General features: G+C 44.9%; 1 protein-coding gene across 10 annotated transcripts in view; it reads left to right on the top strand.

The window, feature by feature from the left end:
* Positions 1 to 19,328, top strand: part of ADORA2A (adenosine A2a receptor) — a 30,788-nt gene extending 11,460 nt beyond the window's left edge. For 4 of the 10 annotated variants that reach the window (XM_062589947.1, XM_062589944.1, XM_062589942.1 and 1 more), the window contains 3 exons: positions 1,325 to 1,513; positions 3,364 to 4,261; positions 11,910 to 18,001. In XM_062589947.1, coding sequence (XP_062445931.1) covers positions 3,912 to 4,261; positions 11,910 to 12,870 — 1,311 coding nt within the window. In that variant the 5' untranslated portion in view covers positions 1,325 to 1,513; positions 3,364 to 3,911 and the 3' untranslated portion in view covers positions 12,871 to 18,001. Of the gene's footprint in view, positions 1 to 1,324; positions 1,514 to 3,363; positions 4,262 to 11,909; positions 18,023 to 18,935 lie in introns of those variants that run through there. The other 6 variants (XM_062589948.1, XM_062589946.1, XM_062589949.1 and 3 more) reach the window with 4 other exon arrangements.
* The last annotated feature ends 3,709 nt before the right edge of the window (positions 19,329 to 23,037 follow it).

Genomic DNA, 23,037 nt, shown 5'->3' with positions numbered 1-23,037 from the left:
GCAAGCGTGAGGCCTTTCACGTGCTGGGGTCGTGCAGCTAATAACGGCTTTTTCTAATGTCGGAGTAGCAGTAGTGCTGAAATGGACACAAAATACTGTTTTGTCCTGGCTCGGACCCTTACTCAGCTCCAGTCATTTCTCTTTTGAGGTGTGCTGGCTCTGCAGCGCTCTCTAATTGCTTCCCAGCCCATCTGGGAGCAGAGCGGAGTGGGGTGGGATGGGAGGACATGCTGTCCTCTTCTGGACAGATTGCTTCGGAATTACATGGCTAGGGATTGAGCTGAAAAATCAGGGCACCGTTTGTGAAGGGAGGTGAGAAACAAGGGACTAGACAAATTCAAAACTAAATTAGAAAGTTAAAATCAAACGAGGAAACAAATAGTTGAAGGTTAAAAACTCCAATGTGTCTGAAAATAGTATGTGATGTCATCGTTAAACTTGAGATTCTCACATCTTTTTTTCCAAAATACGTGCAGAACTGTAGGTAATTCCAGCTTTGTCTTTGTACTAAATGGTTAATGTCTGGGGGACCTCCGCTGCGTAGGTTTGTTACTTCACTCCATGACCACCTGGAAAATAGGGGTTGGCTAGAAGGCAGCCATTGCAAGAGTCAGGCTAAATAAAATGCATCTGGGATTCATATGGTACATAATGCTACTAAAGGAAGCTCTGAAATGGGAAAGCATATTCCAGTAATTTAATTTCAGTCCTCTTTGCTGAGGTGTAAGACATAGAAGTATGAGGTGTAAGAGCAACATGGTAGTACTTGAAGTAAATGGTCGTGGTATCTGGATGTGCTTGACCGGTTCTAATGTTAATTCCTTTCGAAAGGGTGTTTCTTAGTTCTTTTGGCTTTATCTCACAGAGTAGCTTACGCTTTTTTTTTTTTTTTTTTTGGATTATTTTATATAGCATTGGTTTTGTCTCAAGTACTTCCCAATAATTTTTGAAATTTTTCTAAACTTGTTCTACAGCTGAAATTTGGTCATGAGCTTGACCTGCATGGGAATGTGAGGGGGTATTAGGAAGTGGGAAATGTGGAGGGTTCCCCCTCCATTGCCAGGGTATTAGTATCTCGCTGTCTGTGTTGCTGTGATACTAGGGGACATGAGATTTAGCACCCACTTCAGAGCTTTCAGGCATAACCATGTGATACACCTGACAGGCAGAAACGATTTCTCTTAGGACCAGTTTTACCCCACTGCTTCCCCTAGGTTTTTTTCCCCTGCCATCTTTTTTTCCCTGACATTTTTTCCCTTTCTTGCATGTGCAGAGCCTTGTCGCTCTGTTTTCATTTTGCCTTTTCTGTTTTCTCTCTCTCCAGGTTTTCGTTGTCTCTATTTGCCATTAATTCTAATCTGTTTTCTGGTGGTTGTGAGAGGTGACGGTTCAGTATCACTGTTTTGAAACAAACCCATTAGGACTTGAAATGGGTCATCAAACGTTGGAGAAGTGATACAGGAGCATCACATTAACATCACTGAAACAAGCAAGTAGAAGAAATCTTTGCCAGGTTGGTGGAAAACAGGATATTTGCTAAATGAAGATAGGCAATATAGAAACTTCTTGGGGTTTTTGAAAGAAGATTAAATTGATGATCTTTATTTTCCTCTTTATAGATAGATCAAAAACTAATCTCTCATGTTGATTTCTCCCACACTAACGAAACAAAATGCATACCCAAGATCTCTGAAGGTAGAGGAAAAGCTAGATTTTGAAGCACATCCAAATCACCAGGAACCATTCACTTTCCTTTCAAATGCAGCATTAGCAGTAGAGCTCTAAATCAATGAAAGGTCCACAATCAGATTATATTCCTGAGATCATACGTGAATCACAAGTTAATCATATTTTCTTGTATTATCACTGTCTTTACCCTTTTATTTTGTCCTGAGAAATTAGGTTTCTGATTTCAAAACACAAAGTGAATTGCGAAGGCATGAAACCCTGGTGGGTTAGACCACAGCAGATCACTAGTGGATCTTCTGTTTTAGAGGTGCATGTTGCATCTGAAACCAAGCTCTGGTGACCTATCAGTTAGTGCTATGGCTCTCTTAATATGCTAATCCTCTGATGCTTGTTTGGAGTAGCTGTTCTCTTCTCTTAAATTTATGAGAAAATATTGCTACAAAAACTTTGCTAAATAAGGTTTAAAACCCAGAACAGAAGTGACAGAGTAGGACAGCAGGCAATTATCACTTGACTGTATGGCATGAAGCTCAGGAAATCATATTCTTTATTGCTACATTTTTTGACTAAATCTGTGGCTAAAATGAACCCACATCTGAAATCAGAGAAATGAGGTAACCAGTGAAGATCAGTGAGGCATGTAGGCGTGTAGAAGATATATAGGTGTTCATAGGCAGTGGCAGCTGTAGGGAGCATGTCTTCTTGCAAGGAGCACCAAGTCTAGTGCCAGGTTTGTGAATATGATAGTGCAGGAGCATGAACGCTCACTTTGAGAAGTGACGTTGGCACTGTGCTGCTGTGAGTGTTTGGGGTTTTTTTTTGAGGGAGGTGGTGGTGGGTAACTTGGTGGGTGTGTTTCTGACTGATTGTACTTGAAGAATGATGCTGACCTTGTCTGTAGAGTGTGTCAGAATCTGTGGATGTAGAAAGGCAGGTATAAAGAATAAAATGGCTTGCTAATAGCATGAAGATTTATGTAACAACGACAGTGTTGCAGGATGGGAGCTTGCACAAACTCTTGCGGGGTTTGTTCTCAGCGGGGAAGTGTTGGAAAATGTCACTGTTTAACATACCCTGGGCTATTTCCTCTGCCACTGATCACGTTTCAATGTTTGTGCACTCAAAGCAGCAAGTATGTTAACAGAGTGAGCACGCATGCCGGCAACGCAGACCCCTTGTGAATGAATGTTCATGTCATCGCAGAGCAGCACGTGGGTCCAGCAGGACGACCCAAGTACATGAGGGTGGGAAGCACGTGATGGCTCAAGTCTTGTGCTTGTGATGGGAGGGAGACAGGTGTACGTGAAAAGGCTCCTCCACCTTTCCCCTGCGCAGGCACAGCGCTTGCCAAGGCGTAATTAGTGGGGCTCTCGTGTTTCAGGGCAGACTATTGAGCAGCTGCCGAAGTGCCAGCTTGGTTGGTAGCCTCAAAAACAAAACATCCCTTGTTTCTCATCACCACTGCGAAATACTGCCTTCCTCAACCTTGGTTTGGCTCTGCAGCTTTCAAGAAGACAAAATGTGAGATTTTTGCCGGTGATGTATTCTTCTAGGTCTGTTTAATATCCGTTATCAATTTAATATGCCGCTTTAATGAGATTTTGCTTTTTCCATCTCCATGGAGCTGATTACTTAGCATGTGTGGTTTTTGTTTGTTTTGGATTTTTTTTTTAGGGAAATAACAAGTGAAGAAGTTGAATGCTTGCTTCAGCTGAAGAGAATATTTCCTAAGTCCTGGGAGGAAAAGGCGAAAAAGAGAACCAGAGGATGTTGCTGGTAGGTATGTAAATGACAGGAAACCATGACTAGCAGCGTGATTGTCAACAGGAAACAAAAATTCAGAGCCTATGTGACAGTGCCATACAGTGCACTCGCTGTGCCGTGTCGTCAGCTGGACTCTGTGGCCTAGGGAGCACTGCTCGTCTGAGGGAGCTGTTCTTCTGTGAACCTATCTGCTTGGGTTTGGTGAATTATTCTGCGCCTGGTTAATCCACTTTGAAGTTGGCAAGCCCTGATTTTTTCTCTTTACACCTGTTACTGTAAAGATCTTGAACAGCCATGGGGAAAAAAGGGTGTGTGTGAACTATCCTTGCAAGCTGGCAGCCGAGTGAGTGCTCTTCGGACCCCAGGCAGCTTTGAGGTGTCTTGGCTGTTCAGTGCTCTGCAGATATGAACGCTGAGCTTTTCTGGCACGTTCTCACATTGGCCTGGTCGCTCTCACCATGCTAGTACATGGGAAAGAAGACTTCCTTTCAGATGTAGCTTACATCATCCTGGAACTGGTCATTGCCGTGCTGGCCATCTTGGGGAACATTCTGGTCTGCTGGGCAGTTTATTTGAATAGCAACCTGCAGAACGTCACCAACTACTTTGTGGTGTCCCTGGCTGCTGCTGACATTGCCGTAGGTGTGCTGGCAATCCCCTTTGCCATCACCATCAGCACTGGCTTCTGTGCCTTCTTCTATGGCTGCCTCTTCATTGCCTGCTTCGTCCTGGTCCTGACTCAGAGTTCGATCTTCAGCCTCCTTGCTATCGCCATCGACAGAATCATTGCGATCCGCATTCCCCTCAGGTAAGCACAGGGCAGTCTGGGGGAAGGAGGGAGGTATCTTGGTGAGCGATGGCCATCAATAAAAGCAACAGATCTAGAGATGAACTGAGAGAGGGAAAGATAAATGAGCAGCAGCACTTAATTCCTTGAAATTTGAAAAATTCTTTTTTTTAGATCTTGAAAGCTGCCTTAGCTGCTGGATCTTCAGGTCATTTCTTTTCCAGTTCTTCTCTGTCCTCATAGAGTGTGTGGCCATGGGCATTGCACAGATGCTGTCTAGGAGCTGTGGCGTTCCATATTTAAACAGGATCATGCTGTAACCTCAATAAGTTGTGTTCTGGGCTGATGCAGGCAGCGCCAGGAGGATCGCTGTGGGAAAGCTGAGCCACAGCTATATGCAAAGGGTGGAAGAAAGGGGCTGAGCACAGGTGATCTCCTTCCTGTTGAGAAGAACGGGGGACTTTGCCCAGCCGTTGTAGGAACAGGGTTGTGGGGAAAGGGAATGGGTGTCTTCCCTTGGGAATCCATTAAATGTGAGAAGGAGGAGAAGCAGCATGCTTTAAAGAACAAGCCTATGAGGATGCGGACTAACTTGGGCACTGCCTCTGGATGCAAAGCGTGTATTAACTCAAGGCAGAGACTTGTCCCTGCTTTAGCCCAGAAGGTTTTTTCTGTGGTCTCCAGTCTGGCGTTCAGAGGAAGAAAAGGTTATTTGAATAATAGAGCTTGAAAGCTGGATGCAACTAGCTGCTCAGGAAGGCTAGTGTGGGTCAAGAGGGAGTTTTGCCACGTGCACAGGATTGCTACTCAGTTCAGTCTTCCAGAAGCCCATTTCAGGTTGGGATTTGTCTAACTGTGGATGCAGTGTGGCATTGTGAGTTGTGGACTTGTTTAAAACGCTTTGTGACAGTGCTCCCTGAGTCATCCCACAAGCTTTTCAGATGCTGAGGAAGCCCCACGGAAGGCCAGTGCTGGTGGGGCAGAGGAGTCTCCTTCCGTCCTGTCCCATTGTTAGGAGGATGCCGCGAGCCCTTGTGAAGGGAGAGACTTGCTTCCTGCTCTGCCGCATACAAAATGTGGCTGCAAGAGTGGAACAAATTCCTGATTCTTGCTCTCAAGTTTGAGTTTTTGGACATTCTCACTCCTACTGAGTTTGAATCGCTTTTGCTGATCTCTGCGGCTCAGTTTTGTCTCTTGTGGATATTTTGGTCATTCAGCACTTCAGCTGATTAGCACAAACATCACATTCAAAACCAGAGAACGTTCTTCTCCCTAGAACTGTGAGATTACCTTTCCGTATAGACCGCTGCAGCCCAGTCTTTCCTGAAGGCTTGTTTCGGCAAGCCTGTGCTGCTGTATCATTACTCTTAATTATTGGTTTCCAAACCTATAGCCCTAAGTGTTACAGCTTCTGCTTTTGATGTAGTTGTAAGGAGTAACCATTCCATTCCACTGCAGGAAGAAAACCTCTTTCCGTGTTAGTACCTCTGAATTGGACTGTCTCCACTTTTCTACAGTTCTACAGATCAGATGTTTTCAGTGTCATAAACCAACAGAATGATAAATGGTACAGAGAAACGTGTAGAGTGGCCCTCGGGAGCTTGCCTCTGAAATGATTTTGAACACGTCTAATGTCTTTAATTCATTGCTTATGAGTTAACTCTGAAAACTTTTGCTGACAGTTTAAGCATTCACATTGTTAGAGGATGACTTGCAAGGAAAAAGATTTTAAAAATTTGGATTTCTGCCCGTTTTTTGGTATCACTGTAGTTATATTGTCTTGAGAATTTAATTTCCTGGAATAAGCCAAAGTAAAGAGTCTTTCAGAAAAATCTGAGTTCACCAATGTTGGGTATTGTGCCTGTTTCACTATTTTGTTTTTGAAAAAACAAAGCACACCCTCTTCCACCCCAGAAACAGTGGAGTTCATTGGATGCAGAAACTCACAGGTAGAACCATGGGTTCCTCCCCCTCCTTGTCCCTTACCAGTTTGTCCTTTTACAGTAGGAACGAAGAACTTGTCAACTCTGCTTTCCCTAGAAGAATTTATGGATGAATAGACATATATGATCTCAGACCTGCTGAGAAGGTGAAAGGTGATTAGCCAGAGAGAGAAATGTGATATGATTCAGACTGTTCACCTCCTCGTTTTTTTCTTTCAACATCTGGTTGCCTCAAAAATGTGCCAAACCGTTGGAAGGAAAGTTCCACCACTAAAGATGCAACATTTTCACCTCATCCTTTAATATCTGGAAAAGCCTCTTCTCTTCTCCTCAGAGGGCAAGAAAAGTAACACCTAAGGCAGTCCTGCTAGTCGTTAGATAGTCTCTCTCTCAAAAAAAAAAAAAAAAAAAAAAAAAAATCAGAAAAAAGATGATCAGACCTCTTTCATGTATCCTAGAAAAACCCAAAGGGGCCTAAATGTACTTCTTCTTCTTCTCTTTCTTGTTAATGGTTCCATGTCTGATTTGTTGTAAGAGAAGTAACCATCTATGTGTGATGGTTGTACATGTGGATGTGTATTCCCACACAAATAAATTGTAAGTATTAAGGAGGCTGAAGAATGAGATTTCTGATGCTGCTTCTTTTGGAACACCTCAGTACATAATTAGAGTTACCTTTGGAACAATTTTTCTGTGCATGCAAGACCATATCCCCCAAAATTGCAAAAAGAAAAGGCACATAGAGATAAAATTTAAAAATATGTAAAACTAATCTTTTGATACATTTTGTTTTGGAATGTCTTGTGGGTTCTACCTTTTAAATGATTCTAACATCGTGTAGAATTTGATAAGCTTTCCAAAAGGTTGCAAGACCTTTTGCTGAATTTTGCTTGGAGTTTTGGGATTGGCAACATATTCTGCCTGGCTTTATACAATTTTAACGCTGAAAGTGGCGATAAAGCATTCCTGAGGAGGTGAGCCCCGGCTATTGTTCAGTCTAGGACTAAAAGTAAACTGTCTGTCTAACATAGCAGGTGCCTGAAATCCTGCGCTCACTGATATAAACCCCCTGGGTGTTCTAAATAAAACTGGCTGGGAGTCTGAGCTTCCAGTCATGAGCCAAGAAAAATTGCCACTTTCTAGGCTCTTCGATGCCAACAAATGCTCTGAGGGCACAGTGCCCAGCCGCGAGTTCTTGTGCATGCATTTGTGGTAAAAGTATTCCCATAGTGAAGGACAAGTAGTTCGGATGCACTGGAAAGAGAGAAGTTTTTCTTCCGGCAGCCAAACAGAAAAGTTTCCTCAGGTTACCGCTGGCTCCACATGCTGGCTTCAGGTGTTCACCTGCAGAATGAATCCTTGTGCTTGTCCTATGGTGCCAACTACATTAACTTGCTGAAGTGCAGATCTTTTCCTCTGATGAAAGTTGCTTCGGAGATGATTGACTGCCCAAGGTGTTGGGATGCTCCTCTGGGAAAACATTACTAAAATGCAGCTCCCTGATGCTTGGAGCATGGGGCCAGATTTATCCATCTGATGGGGATTAAAAGTGCAGCTCTAAATTGGCACTGGAATGACAGGTTGCTTTTTTGCCAGAGTCTAGAGGATCTGGACACAATTTGCTTCTCTGAGTCTGGGGTGAGAAGAATGGAGGAGATGCATGAGAACTCTGAACAAAGTATGTTTTACTGGCACTTCAGACTGCTTTCTTTCCCTGTTTGCCATAAACCTTTTAACCTTAGGACAAACATTATCTACATGTGCTCATTTTGTCTCAAATTTATTATGAGCAGATTCAGCCTAATACGAAAGGAGAATAATTTGCTTCCACCTTCAAACAACCACAGGCCTGACTTTGAAAGCACTGCTAGTTCTCTATAGCTTCACTGGTCCCAGTGGAGCCTGCTGCACCATGATTTCACTCTGGAAGATAGTTGGTCCATTTACCACATTAGTACGGCAGATCTTGCAGTGTGCAAGGAACAGTCCCTGCCCACTGTCCTTACGTCTGCCTTGTAGAGATACACGTCCATCTGTGGGATCCCACCCTACTCTGCCTCCACAGCATAGTCAAGCACTAGTATCTGTTTGCCCCTGATAAAAGGGGGCTTCTTGACTGAGAATTTTGGGAAAACATTGTTTAGATGATGCATGAGAAGATCTGGGCTTGATTTCTGGCTCTGCTACAAGATTTCCTGAATAATCTGAGATTGTCAGTGTCTCTCATTTCCAGATACATATAACAGGGATCCTATATCCTCCTTCTGTCCTGCCCTCTGCAACTGCAGCTCTCTGAGGCGTGGGCTGTTGGGAGGATGTGTTCTGTGAACAGTGTTTCATAGTGAGTTGTTAAAAACCGCTGAGCACTGCTGAAATGCAGATGAAAGCCAAGTGCACTCAACAGAGAGCATATGCTTTCTGGTGTGATGCAGTCAAGGTGGCTTTCCATGCTCTTAGCATGGCAGAGCCATCTGGCCAAGATGTCCAGTGCTGTCAACCAGAGGTGGGTTTGGAATACAAGCAGCCTGGATGGTTGGATCCTATGAGGATGAGTTAGGTCAGCTACAGATCATGCAGTGTATGGAAGGATTTCAACTTCTACCCGAGGAACCTATGGTTCTCATATCAGCTCTGCCTTCCACTCAGCTTCATATCTTGCAAATCAGGCTGCTGAGGTACTACACCTTCTGCAGGATCATTACCTTGATGACACAGAGCATAGGCGAAGGATCTAGAAGAGTCACGTCCTCCTCCTCAGCCAAACCACGACAGGCAGCACAGATGAGTTGTGCATTCACTGAGGGTGGCTGTTCTCCTGGGGGCAGAGTGCCAGTGTGACAATTGGAAGAGCAACAAGGCAGGCAGAGTCCTGTTGTTATCTGCTCTCAAGATGCTGAAAAAAATATTTTGGGGGAAAACATCCACTTTTCTGTGTGCTTGCAAAACTGTGTTTGGTTTTCTAGAGGAGTCGGGCACCCACGTCCCCTCACCCAACCCCACCTTATGTGTGGCAGTGCTCTGCACTGATGTTTTATTCATATCTGTGTTTTTATGAGTAAAAGTCCATATTTGGGTAGCAAGTCCAGTATTTCCAGGAAGCATAAGAACTGCTTGTGCACGTGCAATCCAGTGCTGTCTGGACACATCAGATGCATGACAAAGTCACCCGCCAACTATGCAGAACATAGGCCTAGGATTGACCAGCTCTTCTCAGCACACTGAGTCTCCTGCATAGGTGCCATCAACACGCAGTAAATGCAGTGCTTCCTAGAAGCCCTGAACTTACTGTGTAAAGCTGTATAGTGCTGTGTATACAGACTGTAGTTTTGACATGGCTGCTGTGAGCTTCAAAATACACCTAGATAGGTGCACAAAACCTTCAGTGCCAGCCTGATGAAATTTCTATGTGGAAAGAAAGAATAAATCCAGGAAAGTCCATTTGGTCAGTAACCCTACCTCAGCCAAGTCAGCCAATGTCTCATGTGGGTCCTAAATATGAAGTTCTCCCAAGTGGATGGACATTTCTCAGTAGGTGCTTGGCCAACGTGAATGTAATGCCACACGTGATATCACAAGATGCTGTGAATTTTCACCTTTAACCCGTGGCAATCCTCAGCAAGGCATTATGGAAATGCATGCACCAATAGGTTTGTAATTACTTCAGCCAGCAAAATATACTGCAGTGGGAAAGCAGGAGACTGCTTGGGTTCAATGCTGTTCCAAAGCCTTGTAAAGTTTTGTTGCATGGGAATCCCCAGAGGGCAAAAGGGAGGGAGAAGTGGGGGGTGTTTGCTTGAAGCAGTAGTGAATATATTTTTAGCGGAATAGAAGGGACATCTCTAGTCGTGGGATAACAGCTGTACAATTTCAAAATTCCTCTGACAGAGATGTAGCCAGTTCCAGGGCTTCAGGGGATTTTTCAAGCTTCAAGTGCCTTCGGCCACTCTTGCTTCCTCAGTGTGCTTTTCAAAGTGCAGATACTATTTTGCTGGGTTGATAAGGTCTGAATATACGCTGCTCCCCTTCTACCCTTCACACAGTGCCCTCGTCCCACCTCCCAGGGCTTTCAGCAAGATCCACCACTTGCTGGAAAACACACTTTATCTCCCAGGGCCAGTGGAATTCCTCCCCCAATTTTCAGAAAGAGAATTTTCAGAAAGAGAATTGGGTGCTGGGAACAGTGTGGTTGGCTCACTTGACTCCCTCTTTTCTGATTTTAAAATGCATTTCAGGAGGGGAGACTCAGGCCTACCAATTCTCACATAGAGCCGGTTTCCTTCCAAGGCCCATCAGCTGGGATTTAAAGCATGTGCAGGATCTCTGTTCTGTTCTGTGCCTGGAGAAAGCAGCATCTCTCCTCCCCTATCTTGAGCTTGCATTAGGATAGAAGCATAAGCCTGTGAGATTAAATACTTCATTGAGAGAGGGAGAAAATTGCAAAACTTCCATGGCTTGTTGGACTCTTTTTCTTTCCTTTTTTTTTTTATATATATATATATATATATATATATATATATATGTTTGCTGAAAGAATTCAAGATGTGGACAAAGGGAGAAGGAACACCGGGTAAACACTGGGAGCCCAAAGCTACCGTTGTCTGATCAGACACACGGGGTCAAGTACAGTGTGGGACCCAGGCTGGACAATGTGGGAATACAGCCATCTATTTTCCATGCTAAGTGTTACCAAGGAAAGGAAATTGCATTGAAATGTTAAACTGCTGCCCTGATTTACATTTTCTGAAAGTAGAACTGGTGGAGTCAGCTCAGCACTTGCAGTAACCTGTGAGGCCTTGGGAACTGGCTGATATTTCAAACAAACAAAGGTCTTTGGCTGCACTGTCAGGTTTTTGCCATGTTGCTTATTGTCTCTTTCAAAATATTTAGGAAGATTTATTGCTAGGAGCACTGGTTTGAGCTGGGCATATCAATACCTTCACCATTGAGGTCTCCTTTTGTGTGTGCAGTGCAGCCCACAGCATACCTGTAGTCAGAGCTCTATCCTCAGCTTAATTTCTCCTTTCTGAGAAAGACATGGGGTCAGCTTTGCTGGGCTGGGCTGGCCAAAGGAAGCATGGTGGTACCGGACTTCTTGAAGGTGTTGCAGAGGAGCAGTGCAAGGTGCTGTCTGGGGAAAAGCCAGCCTGGCCTCTGCAATAGATTTTCCCTGGAGCCCACGCAAACTCAAACACCAGGCTGATGGCACTTTCTCTCTGAGTTCCTTAGTACTATTTGGCTTGCAGTTTTATTGCGAGACAGACCTAGCAATGCTGTGCTGCAGGGCTGCTCACTTGGAGAATGGAGAAGCTGCCTCAGCCTTCGACACCAGAGCTACGTTTTGAGTGTTGTTTTGGGGTGTTCTTATCCACTGCCCAGGGTCAGAGCAGATTGTCAGTTATCCAGGATTCATGCCTATGAGCAAGTAGGAAGATGGAGGGAAGGAACACAGATAAAACTGTAATCGTTTACCTGCTTTTCTGTCACCTGCATGTCACCCAAGGCAGAGAGAGAAGGGAAGTAGGTGGCACGCAGTGTCACCATCAAGTCCTTGCTGTGCTCTGCTGGGCTGGACGAGTTCTGCACAGCTGTTCAAAGGCTCATCTGAAGAAGAAGGAGCCTTTCTTGCTCTCTTCTGCCTTCTGGGAGGTTGGGGCTTTGGGAAATTGCTTAGGTGTCGGGGCTTATTCAGTGATACTGTTGTAATTCTGGTCTCCTTTGCTTTATAGGTACAATGGCTTGGTGACTGGCTCTCGAGCCAAAGGTATCATTGCGATCTGCTGGGTATTATCTTTCATCATTGGCCTGACACCAATGCTTGGGTGGCACAAACGCTCGCAAATTGAAGAGCAGGGTACCAATAAGTCCTCTCCCATCAACTGCAGCAACAGTATGGTGGCATGCCTCTTTGAGGCTGTGGTCACCATGGAATATATGGTCTACTATAACTTCTTTGCCTGTGTGTTGTTGCCTCTCCTCCTTATGTTTGGAATCTACTTGAAAATCTTCATGGCCGCCCGACGACAGCTCAAGCAGATGGAGAACAAGATGGTACATGGGGAACGCTCACGCTCCACTTTGCAGAAGGAAGTGCATGCAGCCAAGTCTTTAGCCATTATTGTTGGGTTGTTTGCAATCTGCTGGCTTCCACTACATATCATTAACTGTTTCACTCTTTTTTGCCCAAACTGTGCCCGCGCTCCCCTCTGGCTGATGTATCTGGCCATTATCCTGTCTCATGCCAACTCAGTTGTAAATCCTCTGATTTATGCCTACCGGATCAGGGAGTTCCGTCACACCTTCCGTAAAATCATTAGCCAGCATATTCTGGGCCGAAAGGAACAGTTCAAGGCCGGAACAGCCAGCTCTAGGACTTCCACGCATGGTGGGGATGGGGAGAACGCTAGCATACGAATCGGTGAGTATGCATTAGAGGTATACACCAATGGAGAGATCCGCAGGGATCCTGAAAAGCAGGACTTGAACAAATGCAAAGCAGGCTTGGAATGGCACCAGAATGGAAATGCTCTGGACATAGAGACAAACGGGCATCTCCCACATTCCTGCAAAAATGGGATTCTCTCAGATGCATGTGTGAACAGGGAGCTTCATAGTGAAGAGCTAACTGATGCTCATCTCTCTTACTCAGATCTAGAAAGCACAGCCTTTGCAGCAGCTGATGTTTCCTGATGACTCTTTCAAAGTCTTCCTGGTAGAATTACTTTTTTTCCATTGGTGGCCTCAGTTGTGGCAGAAAGGGAGATTGGGAGCTGGGGGAGAGGTTTGTATTAAGATTGCTGCGGAGAAAGGTGTCCCTACCCAGGACCATTGGGAAGATCCTAAATACTAGACTGGAAAAAAGCCAAGAGACCACTGAAATGGACTAAAGGAGGAAGGGACACATCACCAATCAAAGACCTGTCACCAAGAGCGGTGCCAAGGTCAGAGATGGCATTCCAAATTCATCACTGGGAGAACTCCGTTGATGCAAGGCGTGTTGTGACATTTTGCTGTACTGTGTGTCCATGGTTGTATATTGGTTTTGCTGTCGCTAGTGAGAGAAATAAAAGCATGGCTGGAAGTATTCACTTAATTGCAAAGAGCAACAGGGAGGGGCCTTCTAGTACTTCAGCTCTGCAACAGACTGAAGGGGGATTCCAACATCTGTTGGTCAGGGAGAATGCCAATAGCTTCTCAGAGAAGGAAGGAATTTACCTGATGGGAACTTTGAATACCTTCAACCATGGCATTTTGTTTTCGGTTTGTGTTTTTAAACTTTTACTGTAACAGGTTCCTCAGATGTTTTTTCCTGTCTTGATTAGATTACTTAAGTTATAAAAACCGGGCAAGAACTCGTATCCATTCCCTGAGTGCTCAATGTTCCAGATGCACCAGATGAGTATAACCTCGTAGCCCTCCACTTTGTCTAGCAAATAATGAAAAAGGAGCCTCAAGTATGGAGTCCCTTAGCCAAAAAGGCTGCTAGCAGGGCTTGGTGCTGCAGGTTGCAGAGGAGCAGGCCAGGTTCTGGTCTGTTCCCAGAAGTGATCCAGCAATGCCCTGAGGTATTGTGGAGAGCCAGCAGGTGTGTGAAGTGTCTACAGACTGGTGGGCACTGACGGATTCTGCTTTATTCTTCTCTCTCTGGCTTGTCCTATTATGCACCTAGAATGCTAATTCTTTCCATGGCCCTATGTGTGTGAGAGACATGGTCATCTTATTTTAGTCATGTTCATCCTCACCCCAAAAGCTGTAGTTTTTCTTTTTCCTTTTTTTCTCTCGGGGATGGGGAGAACACACACACATACCCAATGCTTCCTTTTGGAATTCCAATGAGCTATTTGATGAACACCTATGTTTTTGGTTGATTCCTGATGTGCTTTACTGTGGGGTCCTCTGTATCCCTGCAGTGCAGAGGTTTTCTGATGCCCAGCAGGGCTGGGTCAGTGTCATCAGAAGCTGCTCCTACTTTGGCATCAGTACTAGTGAGCAATCCACTTAGAAATCACATTAATCTCCCCATGTAAGAGAAATCTGCAAATCTGTGCTGCAGTAAGGGCATGCGCTGATTTGGTTTGTTGTAGGGAGGTTTTACAGCAGTTTGGATGCTATTTTGCTCTGTCATTTATGAAGCCTGGTGACTCAAGGACAGCAGAGAGCCACACCAGCTTATCATCTTCTACCTTAAGACTGTTCGATCTTTGTTTTCTAGACAAATATTCCAGTATCATGTCCAACACCACCACCCTTCTGGGACTGGAGACAGGCAGTAATAGTCTTACTGGAAAGCTCGAAGTCTAGTAGTTCCAGAGAACTGGAGATTCTTCCCTAGCTTAAAAAATCAGAGGTATCAGCCCTCAACACTGAGTCTTCCTGGTGTGTGTCCACTAAACATTTCAGAACTCAAATTAGAGTCATTTTCAGAAAGAAGAGGGGAACTGGGTTTTAATATTTCAGGAATATCAGAAGATTAGGTTTGTGTGTTCTCCTTCCACATTTATTTTAAATATTGCAAACTATTAAAATGAAAATAATCTTATTTTTGCCAGTATCTCTGCATGAAGGTGGGAAGTGGTTTGTAACTGCTGAGCATAAGTATGGAATGGCCCCAGGCTAGTGCAGAGCTTATTTTGAGATGGATAAAAAGATGAGGTCACCACCACAATATCTTTAGCAGAAAGAGAGGCAGGAACGTAAGAACATAGAACAATAGACTTCACAGTTTAATTGAATTGCTGCTTTCTTGGCTTGACTCTTCCACGTAGTCTAACGTCAGAGGAGTGGATTATCACTCCAGCACCATTAACACACACTGAGCCATTTCCCTGTAACTGATGTCGTAGGTAGTTCCTCTGTAGGATGAGTTGGGATCTTGTTGCTCTTGATCTTTCTTGATGGAATGTTTCCGTAGGTTGTTTGAGGGATCTCTCCTCTGACCTCCTGTAACAGCAACAGATTTCAGTCAGGAAAATGGAGTCTGATCTCATCGGGCCTCAGCTGGAAGCCAAAATGCTTCTAAGAATAACACTAGATTACATCCGGTATTCATGTCAATAACAATTAGGTCCACAAAGAAACAGAGCAGGGAAGGAAGTGTGGGAAAATACCAGCATCGTTCATGTGCTAGAACACACACAAGTTGCAAAAGTGTCTCTTACTCAGCTTTAGTTGCCACTATAAGAGGATATTTTATGCTACTTTGCATCAGATTTTCAACAGTTGATGCGAATTGGTTGCTTTCAGTTGTTTCCTGAGCTGCTTCATGCTCAATTGTGGCAGCTTGTTGCTTGGCTGCCACAAGAGTAGAACTGATTTGTGTTGATGAGACAAACTTGGGATAGTTCCTCTGAAAAGCTCTTCAACTCAACTGGACTGCCATACAAGTTTGCTGAGTTCGGAATGTCTTGAAATTAGGTTTTCTGTGGCTGTTTGAAGTGCCCCCAAGTTTGTCCAGTCCCTTTCAATATTAGTGATCCAGATGAAGAGCCCATGGGATGTGTATAGGAGGGAGTGTAGTAGGTGTAAGTGGGTTTATATGGAATTAGAAGACTGTAGTCACAGGAAGGAAGGGATGGCCAACTGCACCATATGCTGTGTGCCTTCTGGAAAACTTACGTCTGAGATGGATCTTCAGAAAGTGTTTCCAAATTGATTGCTGGGGGAAGCATGAGCTTCTTTTGGGCAGAATTTTGGACTTCTTATACCTTGTTTTCTAGGGATCGTGATTCTGAGACTTCATTCCTTTTTTTTTGAAGAAGAAGCTTTGGGGGTCACATGAATGAAGTGTTTGCTTCCTTTCTCCTCCTTTTGGTGCTCTCCATTCTTGAGAAAAATACCTATCTTCCAAACTAGATCCTAGAATGAGGATCATTTAAAAAGTGAAAATTAGATAATTTTTCCTAACCTACCCACTCATACCCCATTTTTTTTCCAGCTGGAGAATGTTTAGTTGATGAAATATAGCTGTTCTAGATAAATAAAGATGGTACCAAGACGAAGGTAAAAATGAGGTGACCATTAGGGGAGGCTGGACAATATCTCTTTGGGAACTAAGGCACAGTGGGTCCAGAGAGTAAGAGCTGTGTAAGAAGAGACTCATTTAATTGAACTAGAACATCTTACTAAAAATGACTTGAGACCCACAGAGAGATGTAGTGCCTCATTTTGGGTGAGGGAGTTTCAGGAATTTCACCATTCCCTGGAGACTCGTATGCTCCAGGTTTTATTTGCTTTATAGGGTTTTGGAGAAAGTAAAGTTCTGGTCAGTTGCCAGGATTAATTTTATCAAGTGTTCTTCTTAGGGCCCTCTCCTCAATAGGGCACTGCTCTTTGTTTGTCACTATGCACTTCAGCTTTGTAGAGTTTCTTGTAGATTAGCCTGAACTGTAACTCTTGCTCAGAGCTAAGTGAGAGGAGAAAGAAATGTCGTAAGGCTGACACTGGTTTGACAGAGGATGCTAGCGAACTGGCGTGGTGGAACAGTTGGGGTTACTGTAGACAGAAAGGGTTTGCCACTGATTCCAGCTAGTCATAGCAAACTTAGGGTGCAGATGGACTTGTGGGTTTCAAGGAGTAGTTTGAACCTTTTGATCATTTGAAAAGAGGCTCTAGGGGATACTGGAGGATGTAAGAAAGTCTCTGAGGTGTAGGTGTAGATTGGAGTGCTTGGGTTAGGTGGAAAATTGTGGTAGGGAAGGACGATTTGTAGGGTACGTGTTCAGGAGGATTTCAGGAGAGCAGGAATGCACAGGGGAGTGGGGCTGGCATGAAACTGAAGTATGACTCACTGAGAAGGGACTCTGGAAGAGATATATACGGAGTGACATGGCTTTTCTAGGGTCGTTGCTTAGAGGAAACCTTGCTCTGGTGTATGCAGAAGGTTGGCTTCATGTGGCCTGTATGTGACTGAGAAAGAGTAGACTTCTCAGTTATCTCCTTTCTGGGTGCTTTGTCTCATTTCATGAGCATATCCAGGTGGAGCAAAAGCCCTTCTACCACAAACATGAGTTCTCTCTAAAAAATAAGCCAATCCAGCCATGTTTTGTGGGAAGGATGAACTTACTGTAATAGTGCTGTGATGGATTAAAACTGGATACGCTCTAGTGGTGTTTTTTTAAGTGTGGCTGCCTAATAATCAGCTCTCTCCCCACTTTTGTTTTGGGCATCAAACTGCACTGAGTCAGACCAGGGAGCTTTTTCCAGCCCTGAACTTTTGGCCTTCTTTACAGTAAAACACATCAAGAATAACTAAAATCATACCAGTTCCTCCCTTGGGTGAGAAGTCAACTGAACCAGACAGACTGAGAGTCCTCAAATTAGGACGATGTCTATTCTGTGTAATAACTCCCCCCCCCCTTTTTTTTTTTGTTTACTGGGAAAGTTCACACAAGCATGTGTTGAGATCAAGCCTGGAACCTGTTGATCTGTGAATATCTTTTGCTTTCCCCGTCTAAGGAGCTGGTGTTCCTTCCCTCTGCTCTGTGGAGTGGTTCTCTCTCAGCCGTCTGTGAGCCAGGACACTATGAACACCCTGCTGCACATGCTGTCACTATAAAACACTCTTTTAATTTAAATGTTTTATGAAAATAGTTGTTGTTTCCCTCTGTCAGTTACCAGTGGGAGGGGAGGGGAAGGGGGTGGGAGAATCTGTGCATGCAAATGTATTTAAAGTGCATTGACCAAAGTTTTTGTTTTGTTTTTTTGTTTTTTGTTTTTTGAATCTGTGAAGTTTTCATAGCTGTGAAGTCATCAGACTGCTGGGCAGTGAGGAGCCGCTGGTGCTGCTGAGTCTGTCTTGGTTACATTTCTTAATAAGCATTAAAATAATAAAATATATTTATAAAAGAAAGTGTGAGTGCCTTTGTCCCAGGGCTGGAAGATCTAGTAGCTGGCCATTTTTTGTGCAAATGTCTTATTTTATTAGCTTTTTCCATAGGCTAATCCTTCCAGAGAGCTCTGTTCCTGGCGCTACCTGTTCTTTTGCTGAGGATGTTAACATGGACTGAGGTGACAGCCCCAGATATACTAGAAGCACCCTCACATCTCTGACATCCTGCAATCTGTCGTCTTGGCAATAAGAGAAAATAATGTTTACAGTTGAGTCCTGAACACAGGGCAGAGCACAGTAATTGCCCAAAGGCCTGCAGCATCAGGAGCAGAATTGCATAGCCAGGCCTGGAGGAGATACCCACACAACTACACAACCTTGCCAGCTGTGACAAGCATCCCAGCCTCCTGGCTCTCCCTCCACACAACCCTGTTGGTGCCCCTCAGGGCTCCCTGTAACATCATTGCTGTTTCAGCCCTCTGTTCGGTTCTGCCAGTGCCCTTCAACCTCAGCTAACCCAGCCTGAGGTCAGCCAAATTTGTCTGGAAGTGGAGATGGTGCATTAAGATGCTGCTGTGGTGCCTCTCAGGCCAATTCTGAGCAGTGTCAACAACATGCAGTGGGAATCATTTCCAGGTGGCAGCTACTAGGTGTGCTAACCAGGGGAGATTAGCACGAGTCTGTATAATCCAGAAGCATTTTGAAGTGGGAAGGGGTGAGGAAGTGCAAGTTCTCCAGATAACCCTCAACTGCTGGCCGTTCCCTCTCCAGTGCACTTTTCAGCAGGACTGGAAGGCCCCGGGTGGTGGTGAGGCTGGCACCCTGGTACTCTGTGGCCAGCTGTGCCTGAACTGTTCAACCAACTGTGTAATTGAAAAGCTTTTTATTTTTCCCTCCTTTCACAAACACTGTGCGTTTTGTTCCACAGCATCAAAGGCCAGGAGCTGGGGGAACAAAGGGAGTCTGCAGCAGCGCGGGAACAATGGCCCTGCCGGCCCCAGGAAGAAAGCCCCGGACTGGAAAGAACAAAGAGAGCTCCCAGTTTAACAACACAATTGGCCTGATCTGGAAATCTCAACTCAAGAGATCTACACCTTGGCTTAGTCATCCAGAGAAACCAGACTTTGCAGGGCTTTCGCTGTAGACTGAGATCTGCCTGAGGATACTGTAGCTCAGTAGTGTAATATTTACTGCCGTGCTGGGAAACTGGTGACATTTCTAAATGATGAGGTAGGATGGGGCAGTGGAGGATGGCATTCTCCCTGCTAAGGGATGAACAAAAATGTTAACGATTAAAAAAAAAACTTTTTTGAGCATTTAAAGCAGCAGGGTCCTTCTTCCCACTTCTGCCCCCAAATAGGGACCGCTGTGCTATCCTGCAGTGCTCTTAGCCATCACGAGTCTCAAGGAGTTATTTGGGGGAATTAAAAGGTCCGGGTATCTTTTGAGGTACTTTGGACCTCAGAGTATACTTTCACAGGAGAGCGAGAAGGACAGAGACTCCTGTCAGCTCTGAGTGATCCTGCGAGGAGTCTACCTCTCTGGTCCCTCAGGTAAATGATTGAATTTAGATGATGCGATTCCCTGCTATTTGGAGTCTGTATGTGGACTGTGAGTGGAACTGTATTTCTCCCTGCCCTCCTAGTCTCTTCTTCTGCTCTGAGAACAAAAGGGGCACATCTGGGCAGTGCAGATGCTGCCTCAAAAATGATCTAGTGGATGAGACTGTCAGAGGATCTTTGGCTGTATGACACACTGTTCTTACAAGCAGCATCATTTCTCTCCTGGGTGACCAGATCTAGTCACTGCTCAGATCATGCAGACTGACAGGTAAGTACTCAAATCTCAGAGAATCAGAAATTCATTTCATGAAGTGGAGTTCTTGCGACGCATCATAGAAAATGATCTAAGGAAAGTTTGGGGCTGAGAATACCAAGATTTTTCAGCAAATAAAAGGCAAGGAATAGGAACAGAATTCTCAGTCTGCACGTGCAGAATACACTGTGTAAAGAGTTGGAGTGCCAGTCTATACTGAGTGGTCGGAGCAGGTTGCTCTAAACTCCATAGCTAGAACTGTGGCTCTTGGAAGCACCCAAACTGCAATCCAGATAGGTAACCGCAACTTCTGCAGAGCCCTGGGCAGGCTTTAAACCTGACAGCTTGGACATGGGCAGCACAGGGGCTGCAGTTGCTCAGGCTCTGGTTGCCGAGGATTTACGCAAAGGCGTAGGCAGTTCTGCCTTTTTGCCTTACGCAAGTAAAGGCATAGGCAAAAAAGGCATGGGCAAGTTCTGCCTTTTTTGCCTTAAGGCAAGGAGATTAGATCACAGCTCAGAATGATAGTGAAGAAAACCTGTGTGTGTGGGGTATCTTGCCGCCTCAGCTGTTGGTGATGGCAGGGGGATGTCTCTGGGCTAGTATGAATTCAGAATGTGTCTTCTAAAGGGAGTTAGGCATATCTCAGTTGAATGCTGCCTGTTGCTGGAAAACCTGCAGTTGGGGCATTTGGCGTTATCTGGGCTGTGACTGTCTTGCATTTGAAGTTTCAAGGGGTGCAACAGCAGTGTGGTGATTTTATCCAGGGGCAAAAACAAAAGCTCCTAATAAAGAGAGAATTGAGCAGCCTGGATCAGTTTTACAAAGAATGCAAAACAAGGCTGGGCCATCTCAGGGTAAGCTGCACTCATGGTGCCTCTTGAACCCATGTCCTGTTATTGTTGGTGTGGAACATGAGGGTCTGGGCCAATGAAAATAAGGAAGGCGGCTTGACAGACACAGATTTTATCTTTTGAGATTTGTCATGACCTTTCTAGTGTATAATAAATAAAGTTGACTCAGGAATTGGCAAGTGCCCTATAACATGCAGTCCTGGTGTCGGGACTCAGCAGAATGTTCTGCTTAGCAATGCACTCCATTAGCTTTGTTTGCCAAGTTCCTATTTTGGAGGTGTGCTGAAGGGCTGAGCAGTGGCAGATGCTGAAGCCTTCTGTAAGGCAGGTGCATTGGACTTGGTGTCTCTGACCCTGCTGATCCAGGCCGGAGTAAAGTCACTTTGAATCCATGCTGATACAACCTCTTGCAGCTGTGCCATAAAAAGAAAAGAAAGCTCTTGCAGGCTGATAATGTTGCTTGAAATGGTGTGAATCTTGGGGCAAGGAGGACTTCCATTCTCTCATATTACTGCATAACCGTTCTTCGAGCATTTCAGTCAACACTGAGCAGTATTGCTTCCTGCAATAATGTCTTTGAAGCAGCCCTACCAGGCACAGTGGATCCTGTGATATTAAACAATTCCATGACCCAGAGGATGTGGCCAATTTTGCAGGTGACAGAAATGGTAGCTCTGAGACTTGCCTGTTGCTGGGTGAATCTTTGCCACACCGTCTCTTCTGTTAACCATCACTGAGAGCAATCTCACTCTAGTTTTCTGAGCTAGCTGTGGTAGCAGGGGCTGTGATAAATAGAGCTCCTTCGGAGACAACTGGGGATCATGCGCTGTTAAATTAAAGCCATTCTGTGATGGTAACACATCAGATTATGAAGTTACTCTGCAGAGCCAAAAACACTGAGGTGAGGAGAACCCAACCCAGAGGGACCACAGGAGGAGAGCTGGAGCTGCAGTCAGTTCACGAAGATTATGGCTGATTTAAAGCCTCATGAGGGGAGCACCCAGCATGAGCATCAGGGTGCTGGGCCACATGCACACTCAGCACCTTAAAGGAAAGGACAACTGATTGCCAGTTTCTAGGTGTCTGCCATCTGGGAGTCATTCAGTATTCCAAGTGTTTTCTGCCTTTCTTTATAGTCAGGCCAAAAGCACTAACAGAATGGGGTGGAGACAAAAAATCTCAGACCCTCCTCAGGATCATCCTCTAATTCCAAAAGGATCAAAATGCTAAAGGTTGCATTAGAAAAACAGAAAGAGTCTTCTCTCCCACCACTGGTAACTCAATGCCATAACCAAAGCTGAGAGTCAGCTGTTTGTTCCACAGCTGCGTCCTTTCTGAATTCATGAGAAATAGCATTCTGATTTCCTTCCAGAGGAAACATACAGTAATATCCTTAACTTGCACTGAGGCCTTTCAGTCTGCAGCACTAACCCATGTAACATTCATCTGCAAATAAATTAAACCCAAGATCCTCTGTTCCTTATCGATTGAGTCAACCCTTGGCAATCAAGGGTTTTAATCAGAAATCTTTACTGCTTGCTGGCTATAACCACCTGCTTCCCATGCAAGTTTCCACCTGTCTGAAATTCTACATTTGCAAGTGATCCCATACACCACCTTTGCTACGGTACGTGAGACTGGGCAGCACAACATGTTTTTCCAAGATGCTGAGGCTGTCCATCCCTTCCAGTGTTTCAGCAACACCTGGTCTTTTAAAAGAACACCAACAACATTCCTGTAAATTTTTACTGTGCAGCTTGCGGGAGGGATGTGCTCTCTGCATCCTAACAGCAGTCTCTGTTTGATTCCCTCTCAGGAGGATCTCTCAATCAACATTTGATCTGGAAGCACTGTGTTGAACACACAGTCCTCCCAGTGAGAGTTTAATGCTCTCTTCCCATCTACACACGAGTCTGTGTGCTGGAGTCAGGATGTCAGTGACATGTGGATGATACTGACTGCTGATGCCTGTGTGTGAATCCGGTCTTGGAAGAGGCTGTGCACTACACGTTTATACTCCCTCTGAAGGGAGATCCTGGTGCACGTAGCAATGTATTTGGTGTTTTCCAGGGGGCTGTATTCTCTCTATGCTGGATGTATCTCAGTGCTGTAAAATACCCGTCCCTGTTCTGCTTCCTAAAGAGATGCATCTGCTGCTGTCAGCTTCCAGGTAAGATGCACAGGAACCTGCTCTCTCAGTGGCCTTTGGCCTCTCCTGGTAGTCAGGCATCCTAAGGAAGCTAGAAGTGACCTAAGGCTGTTTTTCGCTAAGCTTTGGTCAGTGCTGCAGATGGAAAAGTAATGGCAGTTTTCCAGCAGGTGAGACCCTCCAGGCTAGCTAGCTAGACAAGAAAAATAAAC

The sequence above is a fragment of the Rhea pennata genome, chromosome 17, assembly GCF_028389875.1.
Source record: "Rhea pennata isolate bPtePen1 chromosome 17, bPtePen1.pri, whole genome shotgun sequence".
NCBI classification, from domain to species: Eukaryota; Metazoa; Chordata; class Aves; order Rheiformes; family Rheidae; genus Rhea; species Rhea pennata.
Note: the sequence above shows the minus strand (reverse complement) of the source record. Positions and strands in the feature narration are given on the sequence as shown.